General features: G+C 42.8%; 1 protein-coding gene across 1 annotated transcript in view; it reads right to left on the reverse strand.

Annotated features, from left to right (window-relative positions):
- Nucleotides 1-20,673, reverse strand: part of iqsec2b (IQ motif and Sec7 domain ArfGEF 2b) — a gene marked incomplete at both ends in the record, with an annotated part of 130,277 nt that overhangs the window by 26,852 nt on the left and 82,752 nt on the right. Inside the window, 1 exon segment of the mRNA XM_080734159.1 lies at nucleotides 1,152-1,434. Within this exon segment, the coding sequence (XP_080590285.1) occupies nucleotides 1,152-1,434 (283 nt within the window).

The following is a 20,673-nucleotide window of genomic DNA, read 5'->3' on the forward strand; positions in this document are numbered from 1 at the left end:
CCAACCATCTCAGGGCGGACAATCTAACCACAAGGCCATTACGGTACGAGATAGAACATATCGTTAGGGATATTTCGCGCTATATTAGTCTAAAAGCAGCAAATTTTGCACAGATGTAGCCCAGGGCTAACCCCCTCTAATGATTTAACTAGGGTGCCTGAGCCGGCGACCTTCGGGGTCGCCACAGCGGCCAAATCAAGTTGGGCTCCCATCGACTTTCTATATAGGAGGAAAATACCCAGAAAAAAATCTGCTTTAAGTAGGATGTGAGGGGTCTAACTAGGGCAGGGGTGTCCACACTTTTTTGACTTAAGAGCTACTATTAAAATGACCAGCTCAACATGATCTACCCACCCCCAAAAAATGTACCTGATGGAACTTTGGAATAGCGGCATTACATATGACGAACTTTGGGGGGGAAAAGTCTTTGGTTAGTCTTATGTTTTTTGTGTTCTTTGTAATCCTGCCGACTCTTGAAAACAAAGCATTGTATTGGGGGTTTGCTTTTAGAAGCCACGAAGGTAGCTGATAGGCCCTTCTTGATTTTAATCAAGTAGGCAATTCAAGTGACAGATGCCAAAAAGAGGGATTTTCATGATCATGTCAAGTGATCTACCTGTACAGCCTTTGTGATCTACTGGTAGATCACGATCTACCTTTTGGGCACCCCTGAACTAGGGGTTTGTCATGATGCTGAATCCATTGCAAGCATTTGTTTTGCACAAAAAAACATTCCTTGGGCTATAAATGGCACAAGAAAACGCCCACAAAACGGTGAAAAGCGATGACTCATCACTTTTCATCACTAAACCATCGTTTTCTGGGGGCATTTATTGCCTAAGGAATGTTTTTTGTGCAAAACAAATGCTTGCAATGGTTCAGCATCATGACAAACCCCTAGTTAGACCCCTCACATCCTACTTAAATACCCATCTGGGTATTTTCCTCCTGTATAGAAAGTCGATGGGAGCCCAACTTGATTTGGCCGCTGTGGCGACCCCGAAGGTCGCCGGCTCGGGCGCCCTAGCTAAATCATTAGAGCGTGCCCTGGGCTACATTTGTGCAAAATGTGGCGCTTTTAGACTAATATAACGCAAAATGGCCATGTTATCTCCCTAACGCCCCCCGACTAATAACTCGTGACGTGATACCTTCTTGTCCTGCAGGTCCGTGGAGAGCTCGTAACTATCCGAGAGGGCCTTGCATCTCTTGTTCTCTTCTTCTTCTTGTTTGCGTAGCGCCAGGCTGGCAGGTTGGTGGCGCGTGCGCAGCGCCCAGGCCAGGCTGGCGCTGGAGCTGGAGGCCGGGCCTCGGGGGCCCGGCGGGGGGCCGGCGCTGTCACTGAAGCGCTCCGAGACGCGGATGTAAGGGGTCTGGCTGTAGCCGATGTCTGCGTGGCCGCCCGTCTCTGGACACTGGGAGTCCCCTTCCACACTGCAGGAGGGGTGAGAAGAGGGAAAGAGGTTGTTGTTAGTTGGAGTAACAGGGGCGTCACAACTCAAATTTTGCTTCTGGAGGGTCCCTGTAACTAAATATTTTGACATGGGGGTCCGTGGCCAAATACGTATCATTTTGGGCAGGGGTGGGCAACTTTGATGATGGAGAGGGCCACTACTCACTCCAGAGGGCCACAATGCATCTACGGTCAAAAATAGCAAAAATAGCCGATCTACAAGCTCAAGACGTGTAGCTATTTTTGCTACTTTTTGAATTGGAATCCCAAATTTAATTTAGCTATTTTTTTATTGGAATCCTGAAAAAGTAACAATTTGATTTCATTTCAAATGCCTTTCTATGTTCTTATGTTAATATTGTGAAATTAAATACAAATATATTGGACATAAAAAAAGACTAGTCACTAAGCTACAAATATAGACTGAAGTAATTAAAGCGGGTCATGTATGTTTGCATGGTTGGAAATGGAATTGTAACAGCTGAAATACTACCGTATTACAGTATTCCAGTATTAACCTGCGGGCCGCATTAAGTGAAGGTGGGGGCCGCATGTGGCCCCCGGGCCGCCAGTTGCCCATGTAGGATTTTGGGGGTCTTTCACGTGAAGAAGTTGGAGCACCACTGACATAGAAACATAGGTTTTTCAAAAAACCTTAAAAGGATTTGACAGATTTTTTGAAAAATGCACACATTTTCAAGATCTTTCCAAAATAGCAGATCTACAAGTTCGCAGCGCGGCACTCGGTGCCGCGCTGTGAGCTTGTATATCTGCTATTTTTCAATAGTTAAAAGTACCCAGGGCCCAGAATTTGGTGCGACACCCCTGGTTGGAGTAATGATTGCAGTATTGATTTTAAAGTACTGTAGCATGGGCACGGCCTTTTCATCATGAGTCCTTTCTTTGTCAGCCTCGCGTTGCCAGACACAAATCAGCCTGTGCAAAATAACCCACGCACTGTGTGATAGAGTCTGGCAAATGCGAGGCTATTCCTTTGTCACTTTCATTTTGATGGCATTGCAATTCCTCGTGGATATATTCTTCCATTACCGAAGCCTATTCAGGATTTTTATTGAAGTCTGATGCCTCCGGAAATATATCTCACACACTTCAGAATAACACAAAAAAATACAGCACTTCGTCAAAATGGTATTCTGAAGTGAGCTTTCACACACAGGAGAGGAAGATATTTGTCAAGTTGCTTCATTCGCGGAGCGAAGACGAGGAAGGGGGAAATCCTGTGCATTCATGGTGCCTGTGTGAACGCTTTGTGAATACTTTAGGTTTATTGTGCCCTAATCCACAAGTAAGTCCCGTTTTATGCATGTGGTCGATTGTGCCATAGGGTAATGTCTACCTCCCAGTCTCTCGTATACAGTATGCATGAGACTGGGAGGGGGAACGTTACCCTATGGCAGTGTTTCTCAACCACTGTGCCTGGGGACCTTTGGTGTGCCACTGAGAAGGTTCAAGTGTGCCCCTTGAAACTGCTTGAAAGCCAGTATCGTATTTATCATTTTAAAAATGATTTAAACTAGTGAAAACAGACGATCTACAAGCACACAACGCCTCGCGGCGCGAGGTGTTGTGTGCTTGTAGATCTGCTGTTTTCACTACTGTTGTGCGACAGCCTTGTATGATGAAGCAGGGCTTTACTTTGCGAAGAAACGTACAAATTTGAAACTTGGAAATACAAGGTTTCTTCCCGACAGTTACGATATTTACACCCCCGTATTATGTTGGTGTGCCCATGGATTCTTGGGACAGTGCCCATGCAGAAAAATGGTTGAGAAACACTGCCCTATGGGGCTTTTAAGCCGTGACATCATTTTGTAGTCAGACCTCCAAGCAGATTTATTATCAATATCCGTCCCTCGCTATTTCAACAGATCCGAGACAAAAATAACGACTAAAGTATAATTCTACCACTTTCCTTTCAACAACAAAGAGAAGAAAAATGTGTAAATAGTAAAAATAGTAAAAAGATTCACGGGCGCTGGGGCCTTTTGGCCCCAAAAGTTCTCCTCTGCCTACAAAATGATGTCAGACTTAACAGCCCCATGGCACAATGCACCCAAATCATTAAATCTAAGTGAGAATGTCAAAAGGTTAACGACTTAAAAACGATATCCCTAGCTGACCGGGGTCCCCCAGGGCTCAACATGATTATTACCCTCTACACTGAAATCCTGTCGCTGAAAATAGCCAATCTGCAATCTCACACCGTGATACTTTGTGAACTTGGAAATTTTGGCAGATCGTTTACCCCAAGATGGGGACACTGTGTGGTTGCTTAACCCTGGTAAATGACATTATCGAAACAAAGCTGATAAAAGCGGCAAGCTTTTTTTGAGGCTTCTTTAGGACCTAACGATGGATTTTAGCCTTGGGTACCAACCTTTATTTTGAAAATTACCCATAGAATTATCCATATCAAGTTGGGCTCCCATCGAAGAGGAAAATACCCAGAAGATCTGCTTTAAGTAGGATGTGAGGGATCTAACTAAGGGGTTTGTCATGATTCTGAATCCATTGCAAGCATTTGTTTTGCATGAAAAACTTTCCTTGGGCTAGAAATGGCCCCCAAAAACACCCACAAAACTGTGAAAAGTGATGACTCATGACTAAACCATCGTCACTAAATAAAGTTTGGTACCCAAGGCTAAAATCCATCGTTAGGTCCTAAAGAACCCAGTAAACACTAGCCGTCATTTAGCCCAATGGTTATAGCCCTCATTTGAACCGCCTATCGTCAGTCTGTCTATAGACCGATTGTAGCTGATTACATTTAATCCATTATTCCATACTTGTTGATTAAAAAAACAGCTTTAATATCCACACCTGGTTTTCAAATATTGGACTAAAGTAATTTTAAGAGCCAATTTCACTATATAGTCTAGTTGAGTTGTAGCCGTCATCTGAACGCTTCCATTTAACGATATATCACCGTTTTGGACAAACGTGTGTTAGACCATCTTTTTTTTTAAATACATTTTTATCAAGTTGTTCATTATCAGATGCTAACAGTATCTCATCCCGGTTCTACCTTAATAGTTGTAGTTTAATTGCATCCACCGAGCAGTTTTCTGGCCATTTCACATCTTATAGCCGTCTAAAAGACGTGCTGGACGTGCTTGAAAAATTCTAAAAGTGTAATAAATAATGGCATAATGCCGTGGTGCTGCTATGACAGCATACTATTACTTCTCTGAGTTACATAATTCATTCTGACACCAACAGACACAAACACACAAGACATGTCTCCCCACCCCACCATACGATAATGATTAAATAAAATCGTTTTATAGCTATGCATCAATATAAATTAAGTTAGTTTGTGTTGTCAAACAAAATGCACCGACCTCAAACGAACAGCGGGAGGCGATATGTCAACTACTAATAGCTGCTGGAATACATATAAGTAACAAGCTGTGCCGTGGTCTAGCGATAGCGCACAGGTTTCATTAACAGAAGATCAGGAGTTCGAACCCCGTCGACTCCCAGTGTCAAATAATAACAGTGTAAGAAATCATTACAAATACGATCAGCTGCGGTGATCCGGGTAGCATACGGCGCTCAGAACTAGGGTTGGAGGCGGTAACCGCCGTACCGCGGTATACCGAGGTCTACCGCGGTGTCATTGTGCTTACCGCGGTAAAAAGACAAAAAAAAAGGTCTATTTTTTATTGGAAAACAAGCGAGTTTTAAAACGGGGGAGAAGCGAGGACCGCATGCGCTCCATGCCGCTCTGCTCTGGGCCGTGTACCACACGTTGGAAGCCACATACGTCACTCACAGACCTGCACTGCACACAGTGCACAGACAGGGCAGTAGAGTACGGAGCACAACTCTATGACGGAGCAGCATAAACTTTCTCTGTAATCCACTCGACACAAGGATGTTAATACATACCTTGTGTTGTGGCATATCTTTTTTTATTCATACGGATTACTGGCGGAGCGCGGGCCGCGTGGACTAAAACCGAAAATGAAACTATTTTACTTTTTCCACCGCGTCGCACATTGTGCCCGTCCGGCGGCGCGTCGTCGATTTTATAACCTTTTCTGTCAAGTCTTGTAACTAAAACCTGTATATAGCAGCACTCAATCACTGCGATTTGAGAGTTGAGACGTGTCGTGAGTTTACAGAATCACTGTACACGATCTGACTACCCTTCCTCTTCTGGTTTGTTCACACAGCTGTTTGTGTCTGAAAAGCCCAAGTAGCTAGCCTACGTTACTATGGTAACCCGACAGTGCAGATCTAAAAGCTCAGAACGCGTCGCGGATGCGATGTGTTGTGAGCTTGTAGATCTGCTCCTTTGAAAGCCAGACCCGCTGTGCTGTACGGAGAAGTATAACTCGGCCAGTCAGGCTGTGTCGCCTCTCCACTGTGGAGAGGCGACTTTTGGGAAGATGATTGCAATATTTTGGCTTATCGCCGAACCTTAATTAATAGATACGGGGGTGCGGTAATTACCGCAGTACCGGCGGTAAATGGGAAGACGGTAATCGCGGTAAGAAAATGTCCATACCGCCCCAGGCCTACTCAGAACCAAGGAATAGTGATTTTAAACCCTGCTTGCTGCCATCATTTTCACTACATTTTCACTACTTTCGGCGGCCGCTAGCGGCCGCTAACGGCGTTTAAATGACGGTGATACAATGTCTAGTCTATACTAGCCGGTGAAAAAACTTTAAAATTTAAACTCGTCACAGACCGGATCTAGCTAGACGTCCGGTTACGGCGAAGACGTCATTTGAACGCGATTTAACCCCCAAATTGCTTAGTGGGAAGCCTCTGGTGCTTTTATCCGCTTCGTTTAGATCATTTTGTTAAGCCAACCCACTACTACTGGGGCTCAAGTGATTTAAAAAAGGTACCAGGTGAGGAACTCACATGTAGACATTGGAGCGGCGAGGAGGAAGAAAGCGTCTCTTAGAGGACCTCATGATGAGGGGAATGCGTGGGACACAATGACACTATCTGTGGAGTAACAGCCGTATCATATCATCCGACAGATTATGACGTTACCGATGAAATGGTAACGCTCATGACAACCCTGCCTGCCAGTCACACCAGAAGCTGTTTAAAACAGGGATCTTCAACGTTTTCAGGTCAAGGACCCCTTAGGGAGAGACATGAAGCAGGGACCCCCCTCTACATATTGTATAAATGTGTGATACGGATTTTCACTGATTTCGTAGATAGATTCATAAACTTGATCCGTTAGATTTGTGTTGATGTGTTTTTTTTTAAGACTCTTAACCACTTAAATCGTCGTCACTTACTTCGCCTTTCACTCTGTACTTGGTGTGCTCCTTTTTTTTTACCTCAACATCAAACCTATTTGCCAAAAATAGCAGATCTACAAGTTTGTAGATCTGCTATTTTTGGCTAAAGTTCTCCTCATGATTGGGATGCGAGGGTTCAAGTTGTCAATTTAAAATAATTATCCTATCACACAAAGACTTGGCGGCCCCCCTGTAGTAACTCTGAGGACCCCCAAGGGATCCCGGACCCCCTGTTGAAGACCCCTGGTTTAAAACATCACATGATCAGGAGAGCCAATGGCTCTGAACGATAGCAGCTCTATACATCTCGTACCAGACCATCTGTAATTACACCTTTAACTGCTTTATTGATTGATTGATTGAAGGCTTTATTAGAAGTTTGCATAGGAAAATGTACAGATTCATGACGGTACAGTTCACTGGTACAAGGTCTACTAAAAGGAGATCCATGAAAAGACTAAGCTTATTTCAACAGGAAACCATTAAAGTATCTCATATAACATTGAATGACAGACAAATAGAACACAGTACTATGCAGTAGATATGTAAAGAAAAAAAGAAAACAGTAGGTCTATACAATCAGTAAGTACAGTATATACAATATATACAAGGAAGGGGCAGGTAACAGTAAGTCTAAACAATCAGTATGTACAGTATATACAAGGAAGGGGCAGGGAGGGTAGGGTTGGGCTAGGTTTTTACCAGTTGTGAACGGCTGCTGCCTGTAAGTGGTTTTTTAGGGCAATTTTAAAGGATGCTAGTGATCCACACTCCTTTATGGCCTTCGGTAAGGCATTCCACATTTTTGTGGTGTAGCAGAAGAACGAGTTCGACCCTTTCTTTGAGTTGACTCTGGGTTGAACGTGATCTGTGGCACTGCCTCTGGTGTTGTAATTATGGACATCCTTAACGTTTTTAAAGTATTTTGACAGGTACTTGGGTATCATAGTGGTGTAGTGTATCTTGTACACCAGGCCCATTGCAAGTTGCTGTACTCTGTCATCTACTCTGAGCCACCCCACTCTTAACTGGTGAGTAGCGGTGAGGTGAGTCTGATTGGGAAGGTTAAGCAGGACCCTAATTAGTTTATTTTGGGCTGTTTGGAGTTTAGTTTTTAGGGCTTGTGGGGCGTCACGATACCATACGTGGACTCCATAGTCAAAGAGGGGCTGGATTATTGCACCAGCTATGGTCTTCAGTGTGTTGAAGTTGACCATTGGGGCGATCCTCTGTAGGAAACGAGTTCGTTGGTTGATTTTTTGTATTACTTTTGAAGTCATCTTTTCGCTGGAAAGATTAGCTTCAAGGATACATCCTAAGTAGGAGATTTCGTTTTTTCGTGTTATGACCTTTATAAATCCAAGGGTGAGGTTTAGGGTGCATTTAGGTCCTGTGAGTTAATATACTACTGAGTTTAATAAGTGGTGACAAGGAGGCACGAGCCACCCGATCTACTATGAATCCCTGCATTCCATGGGGAGAAACTGCTCAAAAAACCCCTCATTCCCTGGAGTGGAACTGTGCAGTTTTTGCAGCTCCGTTCACCCAGACTACAGGAATTACTCTATTTGGCCTAGGGAATGGCAACGCTGTTCTATTGGCTGTTCTCAGGGGCACCCCGCCCACCTTGTTCAGACCCAGATTGCAGTCCTATTATGAAGCATTCTATGATCACACATACTGTATATGCAATGAATAATGCTTGCACTATAATTACTATAACTGGAGACCCCCCGAAATAATCATGGAATTTAAGAATTAAGGCATTACATTGAGTTTCACTCAGTGGAACCAAGTTAAACTATAGGCTACATGTTGTGAAAACAGCAGATCTACAAGCTTACAATGGCATTGGTGCCATTTTTGAGACAACATTTTATTATTCTGCTCCAGGATTCTGGCTACCCCCCCTAAATCACATGTGCTGAGTCCGAATATGCAGGTTTTATTTCGATGCACCAACAGGAAGTGCCTCAAACCGGCCACTTCCTGGTGTGTTTTGGGTGTTACGGGTTGGTAGGTGCTCCGATATATCTTTTTTCTCAAGTCTGCACGTAATTTTAAGCCTGAGGTCGACATTCAGTAACCCTAATATCCTATTGTGATTTTATAGTAAGTCTCTACAACACTTCTAACCCCTAAAGGCCACATAAAATACTCAAGACAGACTTTTGTTTGGGCCTTGAGTCCTTAAAATCAATAAAAAATTCTAAAGAAATCCTTTTGTTTCAGGCAGGACATTTTTTTCATATTTGAAGGATGCTGAATCCTATGAAATGGGTCTCGTGTCTCTCCGACAATTCAAGCCTCGATGATCGCGAAAAATACATGAAATTTGGACGGTGTCAATTCAATTGAATATTTGTTCAGATAAAAGACACTTATTCTGACTTGCTTTTTGACGATGAATCTGATGAAGTTGGTCCCGTCGCGTAAAAATGTTTTGGTCGATTTCTAACCCTTCTAGAAGGAATAGTTCAGGTTCTAGGGGGCGTACAGACAAACGGAAAGAAGATTCTTGATCTGCTCGCGGAGACGAACGCGTCGATGTGTGTTTCATTTCTGAGCGACCCCTAGAGGGCTAACCCTAATTCTAACTTTAGGGACTGTTTAATCCGCACAGGAGTGGTGTTCAGAGGAGTTACACACACCCACATGTTCGTCTCGGCGAGCTGAACACACCGGTATAAGGCTCATCCCACACGGACACTCCCGTGAGGAGATAGCTTTCTATAGCCTGCCATTCAAAGTGCTCTTACGGTTATAGACTCTATGACCCTTGGTCAAATTGGAGATCCTGGGGAAGAAAGGTCGTAGGAGGACAAACAAGACATCCACGCGTTCGTCTTGGAGAGCTCTACAACATATCTCGGAACCAAGGTCTGATGTCGCATCGTATTTGACTTATAACGCGAAATAGCTAACCCTAGGGTTAGCTATTTTGCGTTATAAGTCGAAAACCATCATGTGTCATGGGTCGATCTTTTAGTATGTTGTATAGCTCACCGAGACGAACAAGTGGAGGTGTGTTTTATTTCTGTGTGACATTCCTAGGGTTAAACTAGGATTAGCCTCCCTTGAATTACTAATAAATCAGGATAGGATATTAGGGTTACTGAATGTCGACCTGATGCTTAAAATTACATGCAGACTTGAGAAAAAAATATATCGGAGCACCTACCAACCCGTAACACCCAAAACACACCAGGAAGTGGCCGGTTTGAGGCACTTCCTGTTGGTGCATCGAAATAAAACCTGCATATTCGGACTCAGCACATGTGATTTAGGGGGGGTAGCCAGAATCCTGGAGCAGAATAATAAAATGGTGTCTCAAAAATGGCACCAATGCCATTGTAAGCTTGTAGATCTGCTGTTTTCACAACATGTAGCCTATAGTTTAACTTGGTTCCACTGAGTGAAACTCAATGTAATGCCTTAATTCTTAAATTCCATGATTATTTCGGGGGGCCTCCAGTTATAGTAATTATAGTGCAAGCATTATTCATTGCATATACAGTATGTGTGATCATAGAATGCTTCATAATAGGACTGCAATCTGGGTCTGAACGAGGTGGGCGGGATGCCCCTGAGGACAGCCAATAGAACAGCGTTGCCATTCCCTAGGCCAAATAGAGTAATTCCTGTAGTCTGGGTGAACGGAGCTGCAAAAACTGCACAGTTCCACTCCAGGGAATGAGGGGTTTTTTGAGCAGTTTCTCCCCATGGAATGCAGGGATTCATAGTAGATCGGGTGCACGAGCACACATAGACATCAAAGGGGGCTTGAGCCCCTGCCATTTTATCCATCTGTAAAAAGTGCCCTCTCCAGACCATGAAAACAGTTTTACTATGGTGAAAGAAATGCAAATGCCCTCTTCCTTAAGGCAGCATTCAAGAGAAATTGCCTCGTCCAAACTCTCCTAAACTTGAATCCAGCACCGAAAATAGCCATATAGCTATTTTCTGTGCTTTTCACCAAATATGTTTCGATATTATCACCAAAAGGCCCCTGCCTCTCTAACATTCTCTGCACGTCCCTGGTGACAAGTGGTGATAAGTGTTCACGCTCTCTCTCTTTCCCTCTCTCTCTCACTCTCTCGGTTTTTCTTTCTCATCTCTCTCACACACTCACTCACGCACGCACGCACGCACGCACGCACACACACACACACACACACACACACACACACACACACACACACACACGCTCGCGCGCGCGCAGAGTATTTATCACAAGCCACTTAACACACTATGATGTACTGACACACTACTCCACAGTAACATGCCACCAGCCAGCACCCTTCTGACAGGAAAGTCCAGGTCGTTAACGTCGGGTCGTTAACACAGGTTTCTCGTGTGTAAAACACAAACCACCTGCTCCACAGAGCAGAACATGCATCCACTTACAATCTCTGCTCACTCACAGTCTCTCTGCCACACGACTGAACCAACTACACAAACACACACACTAATAACAGCTCTACGCAACAGCAAAGCAGCTCGATAACCACACAACCCATCAGGGAACAAGTTACAATTTACAGTTCAGGTATTTAGCAGATGCCAGAGCGACTTGCAATAAACAAGGTAAATCATCTCATGCACAGAATGTAGAGAGAGAGAGCAGTTTAAGTTCCTCAAGTCAAGAAAACTAAGAAACCAGGTAAAACATAAAACCTATCCTCTGTCTGGAGTTAACAATGCTAATCTAAATAAGAATCTGTACACTGGAACTATAGGATATCAGGTAAACAATGAACCCTGGCATCTGTCAAATAAAAAGAATAACATCTAGATTACATTGGTAACATTAATGTCCAAATAAGTCCAAAGAATGTCTCCGGTCCGGTGCACAGCTGACTGGTTGTTTCCCAGTGAGTCCATTGGTCAGTCCAGGCTGTGGTCCGGGGGAACAACGCAAGACCAGTCACATGTTCCTGCCTACATTTCCTCTGTGTCCCGCCAGCCAGGCGGCCCCTCCCCCTCCTCCTGTCAGCTGAGCCCTGTCCCATAACCCAGTGGTTCTCAACCTGTGGGTCGGGACCCCCAGGGGGGGTCCCCAAATTATTTTGGGAGGGTCCCCAGATGATTAAATTAATGTGCAACGTTGTTTTCTCACTCAACATTAAACAAACGTACATAAAGTTTAAGACTATAGCAGTATAGCACATTTCTAAAGTGACAATTTAAGGACTTTTTAATATCTCTGAAGTGACAAATTAAACATTGGCCAAATTGTCAAATATTAGAGGCAGAAAGTAAACTTTGAAAATGGCCGATCTACATGCTCACAACGCCTCGCCTGATAAGCACTAAGAGTTGAGGCATTACATGTTGTATAACACAGTGCTATTGTGAAAATAGGAGATCTATATGCATTTCTGGTCCACGTTACACGGATAAAAACCTAGATGCGCGCGCAGGTCGGTACCAAATGAGGCAATGAAACCAGCGCTCCCCAAAACAACAGGTTTGGGGATTGTTGGGAATTGATTACATGATACAGTCACTTGTGCATTTAGTCTCAATGTTTGTAAACAAGAAACGGGTATATTAGATTGGCTATTTTCACAATGTTCTGCCTCTAAAAATTGGAACAATTTGGCCAATGTTGAATTTGTCATTTTAGAGGTATTAAAAAGTCCTTAAATTGTCACTTTAGAAATGTTCAGATAAGGGGGCATGGTGGCGCAGTGGTTAGCGCTTCGCCTCACAGAATGTCCTGGGTTCGATTCCCGCCGGGGGACGCTGTGGGTGCTGGGGGCGTGTTTCTCCCTCCGCGTCATCAGCGCCCACACCCTAGGTGGGGTCGGCGATAGGGCCTTTCTGTGTTGAGTTTGCATGTTCTCCCCGTGTCTCCTAGGGTTGATACCCTCACAAAAACATGCAGTAATCCTGGTCTCAACGCTTGATGGAGGGGAAAGGAACTGGTTGGAATAACGTGTTCCTTCCATGCGCTACGTCCATCCCGGGGAAATCCCCCCTGTCAGGTGAATAGAAACTACTCATGCATTGAAGTAAGCATGGGGTCAGTCCGTTGTCTCCCCAGGCACGGCAGAGGGAGAGCAGAGCCCAGGATTACATAGGCAATTGGCACTGGGTGAAAAATGGGTTGCAAAATCGTGGGATAAAAATTATTAAAAAAAAGAAATGTTCAGATACCCTATATACACACACATAAACTACATGTTGGTCTGTTTAGTACTGTTGAGAGGGAAAACAATGTTGCACATTAAGTTAATCATTTGGGGACCCCCCTGGGGGTCCCGACCCACAGGTTGAGAACCACTGCCATGAAACACTTGAGTAAATATACTTTCTGCACACTGCATTTCCTCTGTGTTCCCAGCAGACAGCCGGGCGGCCCCGCCCCCTCCTGTCAGCTGCAGAGGCCCGTCCCGTAACAAGACACAAACCCACTGGCAGAGTTGGACCCTGACAAGTGTATGAAGGGAAATGTACCTTCCAGAAAAGGCATACCTTGCTGTCAAAAAACATCCCCGTGTGCAGGGGTGTCGCACCAAATTCTGGGCCCTGGGTACAAGGATTCACTCACATTTTGTGCTTTAACTATTGAAAAACAGCAGATCTACAAGCTCACAGCGCGGCACCGAGTGCCGCGCTGCGAGCTAGTAGATCTGCTATTTTTGAAAAACCAATGTTTCTATGTCAGTGGTGCTCAAACCTTTCCATGTGAAGGACCCCCAAAATGATATGTATTTTTGGCCACGGACCTCCATCTCAAAATATTTAGTTCCAGGGACCCCCCAGGGCAGAAGCAAAATTTGAGTTACTTAAAAAGTACATATTCAAAGATTTGCAGTTTTTGCACACATCTTCACGACTTTTCAAAAATAGCAGATCTACAAGCTCGCAGCGCGGCACTCAAGCTGGTAGATCTGCTATTTTTCAATAGCTAAAGTATAAAATAATGAGGGCCCCTCCACCTTGGGCCCTGGTAACTCAGTCCCACTTTCCCCCCCTTGTGACGCCCCTGTGGCTGACTGTCCTTCTTTTGCACTGAAGAAACACTGCAATACACACCCGCGCATGTGCAATCTCTGTCGGCGCTGTCATTGTATTCTTATTTTTCTGTTTTTATTATTTTTATTGCAACACTGTGTCTTAATTCTTAATGTGTTATATCATTGGTGTTGGGTGGAAATCGAATATGTGCAAAACTGTTGCCGCTCATTGTTCAAATTAAAAAATAACATACAGAGCTTGTAGATCGGCTATGTTTACTTTTGTGTGACACTGTATGACAAAGTAGGACATTTGTTTTACGGCTGTGGTTCTCAACCTGTGGTCCGGGGACCACCAGTGGTCCTTGAGGGGGCTCCAGGTGGCCCCCAAATAAATGATGACGAGTTGGTAACCAAATGGACCCTTATAGATTTTTAACTCTGGAGAGCATAAAATGAAACCAAATGTCATTGTTTCAAATGTGCTACACAAATAAATGGGGGGGGGGGGGGACTAAGGATTCACAGTAAACTCAGTGTGCACAAATATTTGGACACACAAACAAATGGATAAATTGACAGAGGACTATTACTGTGCCCTCGTGGGTTTGTAGCCCTCCGGATGTGAGTCTATAAGAAGCCATATTGCAGAAGGCAGGGGCGTCACAAAGGGGGGGGGGGGGGAGTGGGACTGAGTTACTAGGGCCCAACGTGAGGGGCCTTAATTATTTTATACTTTAGCTATTGAAAAATAGCAGATATACATGCTCACAGCGCGGCACCGAGTGCCGCACTGCGAGCGTGTAGATCTGCTATTTTTGAAAAGTCGTGAAAATGTGAGCAAATCTTTGAATATACGGTATGTATTTTTTAAGCGAACATTTTGTAACTCAAATTTTGTTCCGGGGATTCCCTGTAACGAAATATTTTGAGATGGGAAACGTAGGTTTTTCAAAAAAGACTTTTGGGTTTTTCAAAAATAGCAGATCTACGAGCTCGCAGCACGCTTTGAGCTTGTATATCTGCTATTTTTCAATAATTAAAGCACAAAATAACGCGTAATAATGCGTTCCCAGTCGGTCTAAGTGGGTTAAACCCCCTCCTCCTTATGAAGAACATTCATGGGGGGCCCCGCAGTGAATCCTTGTACCTTGCAGGGCCCAGAATTTGGTGCGACGCCCCTGGCTGAGGGCTCACAGTGAAAAGACCAAGGTCCTTCCTCCTTCTCTCCTCTCATTGTCCTGTTCTGTGGACTAGTAGGGATTTCCTGTGTTAGTACTGAGTGGGCAGATAACATGACATGGTGGAGCGGAGGGCGGAAGGCAAACAAAGAAAGAAACTCACAGCAGTTTACTGAAAGTGACACCTTGTTGTTAACAGTTATGTTTCATTTCATTTAACACAACCACCAGCAGCATAGTGAAGAGTCTCTTCGCAAGGATACAAATGATAAACTAACAATTGAATTTATTGTAATTACAACAATACAGGCCCCAGAATTCTGTTGTATAACAGCCTTCACACTGTAGAAGTGGCCGGTAATACAAAGGGAACAACAGTGACATCTACTGGGGAGTATGCATCAGAAGCCAAAGTTCATGCAGTGCATCATAAAACCATGAAATGATGTCATCTTGTTAAGATTTATTTCAGCATATTAAGTGATCAGTTGCATGTTATGTCTGTCTGTCTATATATCTATGGCTCATCTTCATCATCAGATTCAGCATCATCATATTGTTGCTGCCAGGCAGACATTTTTCTTTTTTGTAAATCAATGCCCAAAATAATTTGTTGTACAAAAGTCACTAAAATAGCAAATCTGCAAGCTCACAATGCATCACACACCGTGACGGGTTGTGAGCTTGTAGCCGGTAATCTTTGCTATTTTTAAAACATTCTGAAAGGTAAAGTGCAAGTGTTCAAGTGTGTCTGTGTGTATTAAAAATATTGAACCAATAAAAAGTCATGTGGTCAGAGTCATGTGGCCCACAGCCTATCTCCTGTTTCTGTAGCACAAGGCGGCTTGAGGTGCAAGTACACCCCCTGGACATGACACTACTGTATGTCACAGGAACTTACTGTATACCCCCAATCCAACCCTTGATGCTGAGTGGGAGGCACTGGGTCCCATTTCTATAGCCTTTGGTATGACACTCTAACACCACAACGTCACATGAGCTGGTCAACAAGAGCTTGCGACGCGTTGTGAGCTTGTATATCGGCTATATTTCCACTATTAATGTTCTTTTTTAAGTCTAAAGTTGTCAAATATGTGTATATGTCAGTAATTTCTTTGTATATTTAGGTTATATGTCATATCGGCCATGTGCAACTTCAAAGCCTAAAAGCCAAACAGACGTTTATCGCAGTCATTTGAGTGACAATTAATCGTCATGTAAAATGTCATAAACGTGACTAAATGTTTCTCCATTTTCTGTAAGTCAGTGATTTTCAACCCTTTTCATATCACGGTCCATTATTTATTCATCATTTGAGCCACAGACCACCATTTGATGAGATTTAGCTTCTATCTAGACCAAGTTTTGGTGAAGCGTCTATCCACAATTGACCCTAGCCTTCTGATTGGTCCCTGACTGACTAACCAACAGGCCCTTTCTGCCTTGTTCTTCCTTGTTCTGCCTTGTTTATGTGGAATTTGCTAAAACATTTAAAACCTTAATTTATGCCCAGTTGCTATACTGCACCTGAGATGTTCCTCTTTACTGAGACCAAGTTTCAAAATAGAATTGAATACACCAAACATCAATACAAAGCAACTTGTATACAAAATGAAACATATATTATTGCCCTTCTTCTAGAACAGAAGTCTTCAACAGGGGGTCCGGGACCCCTAGGGGGTCTTCAGAGTTACTACAGGGGGTCCGCCAAATCTTTGTGTGATCATATTTGATCACTTGAACCCTAGCATCCCTATTCTTAGTGGAACATTAGCCAAAAGATAGCAGATCTACAAGCTCACAACGCCTCGCAGCGCGAGGCGTTGTGAGCTTGTAGATCGGCTATTTTTTGGCACAGAGCTTTGGTGTAGAGGGAAAAGAAGAGCATACTAGTAGTAGTAGGTATTGACAGTTCAAGTGGTTAAATATACGAAAATACACATTAATCCAACCTACACAGATGACAGTGCTGTCAAGTCTAAACTGTATAAGAAATAATCCATGTTTAAACTGCAAAACAATTTTATACGATATGTAGCGGGGGTCCCTGCTTCATCTCTCTCAGAGCTAAGGGGTCCTTGGCCTGAACACGTTGAAGACCCCTGTTCTAGAAGATAACACTGAGATGATGGAAGAGGTTGCTTAGCGACGGTTGCCATGGGGACCCCTGTGGGCGGTTTGGCAGTTGTTAGGATGAGGAGCATAGTTGCCATGGCAAGTTTGGCAACGTATTGACTGTTGAACCAGAAACAGGTGAACTACTAACACACCTGTAGCAAAGCACGTATACAAATACCATGTAAAAGCATCTGCACACCCGTAGCTCTGATGCAATACTTTATTGAGAAAGCAAAACTACAAAACAAGGTTTCAGCAGCTAAGCTGCTTTCGTCAGGGTTGATCTGATGTAATGACTGTCAACAACACCCTTTAGTTGGGTGTGGAAGAACCACAGCTGCTAGGAATGTGATTTTGATAGCACTGATGCTGTTTACCTGCTAGACTAATTACTTTTAAGCACTTAATTGGCTCTATTTACATGACCATTTACCCTGTTGTTTTTTGACTAGGGTTCATGTTTTGTACTCTGATCGCGATTGATTGATTGATTGATTGATTGAAGAATTTATTAGAAGTTTAATGACAGCACAAATCATTGGTACAAGGTCAACTAAAAGGAGATCCTAGAAAGCTCTACGGCTTATTTCCACAGGAACCACACTTTATGTATCTCATATAACATTGAAAGACAGACGGATAAAACATAGTACTTTACCACGAGTAGCAGCCGCCTGAAGGTGACTTTTTCATACCAATTTTAAAGGAGGCTAGGGTTTTGCTCTCCTTTAAGGCTTGTGGAAGGGAGTTCCACATGTTGGTGGTATAGCAGGAGAACGAATTAGAGCCTTGTTTAGTGTTAAATCTACGTTGAACATGCACCTAAGAGTGTCTTCTCAATGCCTAAATGTAAATTGTGACATGATCAGGATGCTTGCTTTCTTATAAACACAACAAGCTATTTATACAGCCTAACACAATACCATATTTTGCTGGGACCACTCAAGCTGTTGCTTATGAAAACTTCATAGGTTCAGGATTAGTAGTGCGCCTCCCTTCCAGTTATTATTACACTGGCCCAGGGGCGTCAATTGGGTATGGCAGGGGTATGCAGCTGCCATATCCTGGGTCCAGGGGGGGAAATATAAGTTACTTTTAAATATAAATCCATGAATTTCTCTTTGTGTGCTGTCATTGTGAGCTAGTTATTATGTTGTTAAATTACAGTAAAAATAACTAGGCCTACAAATGAAACATTTTACAAAATGGTCACTTTAACAAGGTATTATAATTATATTCTCCCCATCTTGACAAAATGGTAAACTCCCAGGTTCCGCAGGTCAGCTCCACAATTGTTAATTGTGGTACGTTTACTAACATGCCAAGTTTAGCTGCACTTGAACAATCGTTCCAGGCTGCCATATCCAGCCCAAGAAACCATAGAAACGGGGGGGAAAATAAAATGTACTTCTTAAAATAAATGTATCATGCCTGTTGCAATGTTACCATACCTTAGCTTTTTCTGAACTGACACCACTGCACTTGCGCAGTCCAAAGAAAGGGAAAAAAATAGAAAAGGTTGTTGAAGTCACATTAGCCGGTGGACAACCTGCATGACAACATCAGCAGGAGCATATTTTCATTCAACTGTCTCCCATAACCAGTCTGAGTCCAGGTTACATTACTGTACATGTCATACAGTATGACATCAGAGCAGGGCCACAACCCTCACACATCACACACGCAACAAAACATTTATTAATAAATCAAATGTTTCCGCAATGATGTGTAGCAGAGGAGAGGCGTCTAGACTGTTGAAGAATGACTTATAAATGAAGTACCAAAAATAAAGAAACAATGTTACTAACCACTACCCAGGTCATAACTAATTTATTAAATTATAATTATTAGGGCTGCGAATCTTTGGGTATCCCGAGATTCGATTCAGAATCAATTCTTGGGGTCACGATTCCGATTCTTTTTTTTTCTTTCTTTTTTTCAAATCCAAATGATTCGAATTCAGAAACGACTATTTTCCGATCTAAAAACTATTCTCGATTCAAAACGATTCTCTATTCAATTCATATATCAGGATGTACTCCAGTCTGCTGGCATGAAAGCATTATATCATAGAGTATTTATAATTGTAAAGGTTTTGTCAACTTATTGCAATTATGTAAATACACAAAGGTAAATCCAAGACAACATGTCTGATTTATTCATGCTTGCATTCTTTTAACTTGTACAAACAAACACAACATAATATCTAATGAATTGTCGTAATAAAAAAAATCCTAATAAAGAATCATGAAATAAAAATCATCTAATAAATAATATCTAATAAAAAAAAACGATTTTTGGAAAATGAGAATCAATTCTGAATCTTACCATGTTAGAAACACAATTCAAATTCGAATCGATTTTTTCTGCACCCCTAATAATTATATTAAAAGAATGTTATCATTTGGGTCCATTATAAACAAAAAAATGTTATCATTTGGGTCCATTATAATTTAAACACTCAATTAAACTGTCTGACATCAATATTGTTGGATGTTAAGGTGGCTGTTGCCTTTATAAGTGTTCGAGCTGAAGAGCTTGGCTATTTTCGAAAAACAAACTTGTGTTACTTTGAAAATGTGGGTTAACAGTGTTTGTGTTTGTATTAAACATGACTCTCATGAGGTTTTGCCAACAGCACAAGGAGGGAGGCAGCAATAAGCGCAGTGAGAGACAAAGTGAGGATGATATATGAGTGAAAAACATTTGTTGTATAAGTCATGAGCGCGTGGCCATATCACAGCTGCTATCTGCACCTCATTACTTATGCAGGGAACACTGTAGTCCTGTTACAACCCCATGGAAACCCTCTCTGCATGGGACAGTTAGTTCACTCATAATGTCCTGCTCTGACTTACACTAACATACATACATACTGTACTGCGGTGGTTCCCAACCTTTTCAGGCCACGACCCCCAAAATAATCATATTTTAACTGGGGAACCTCCCAACCTGAAGAGCACTAAGAGTTGAGGCATTACATTTTGTATAAAACCGTTGCGAGGCGTTGTGAGCATGTAGATCTGCTATTTTCACAATTTCTGTTTCTAATATTTGACAATTTGGCCAATGTTTAATTTGTCATTTTAGAGGTATTAAAAAGTCCTTAAATTGTCACTTTAGAAATGTGCAGATACCCTCTATACACTTAAACTTTATGTCGGTTTGTTTACTGTTGAGTGAGAAAATGTTGCATTAACATTAAGTTAATCATCTGGGGACCCCCCAAAATAATTTGGGGGGTCCCCAGATGATTTGAGAACCACTGCTGTACTGTACCACACATACAGGTCAGGCTGAATGAAATACAATGCATTTCCTTTTGGGAAACATATCTTTTCCCCCCTCTCTCCTCAAAGATAGTGAAAATAGACGACCTACCGTACACTCCAAGCTCACAATGCGTCACATCATGATGCATCGTGAACTCATGTTGTACAGTAGATAAATATATATAAGGCTGACATGGTTATGAAAAGTGTGTGCGTGTGACGTGTGTGTTTGTGTGTGCTCTATGCTTCCATAGAAACAGCAGTGGAAAGGGAGGAGAAATGAAGTGTAGCACAGAGATGCACTGAATGAAGGAGCACATGACCAGAGTACAGTGAAACATATGGATCTGCTGTCACCTTCAACCCTCCTCCTTATACAATGTTAATGTC

Source organism: Nannobrachium achirus (genome assembly GCF_963921795.1).
Source record: "Nannobrachium achirus genome assembly, chromosome: 9".
Classification (NCBI taxonomy): Eukaryota; Metazoa; Chordata; class Actinopteri; order Myctophiformes; family Myctophidae; genus Nannobrachium; species Nannobrachium achirus.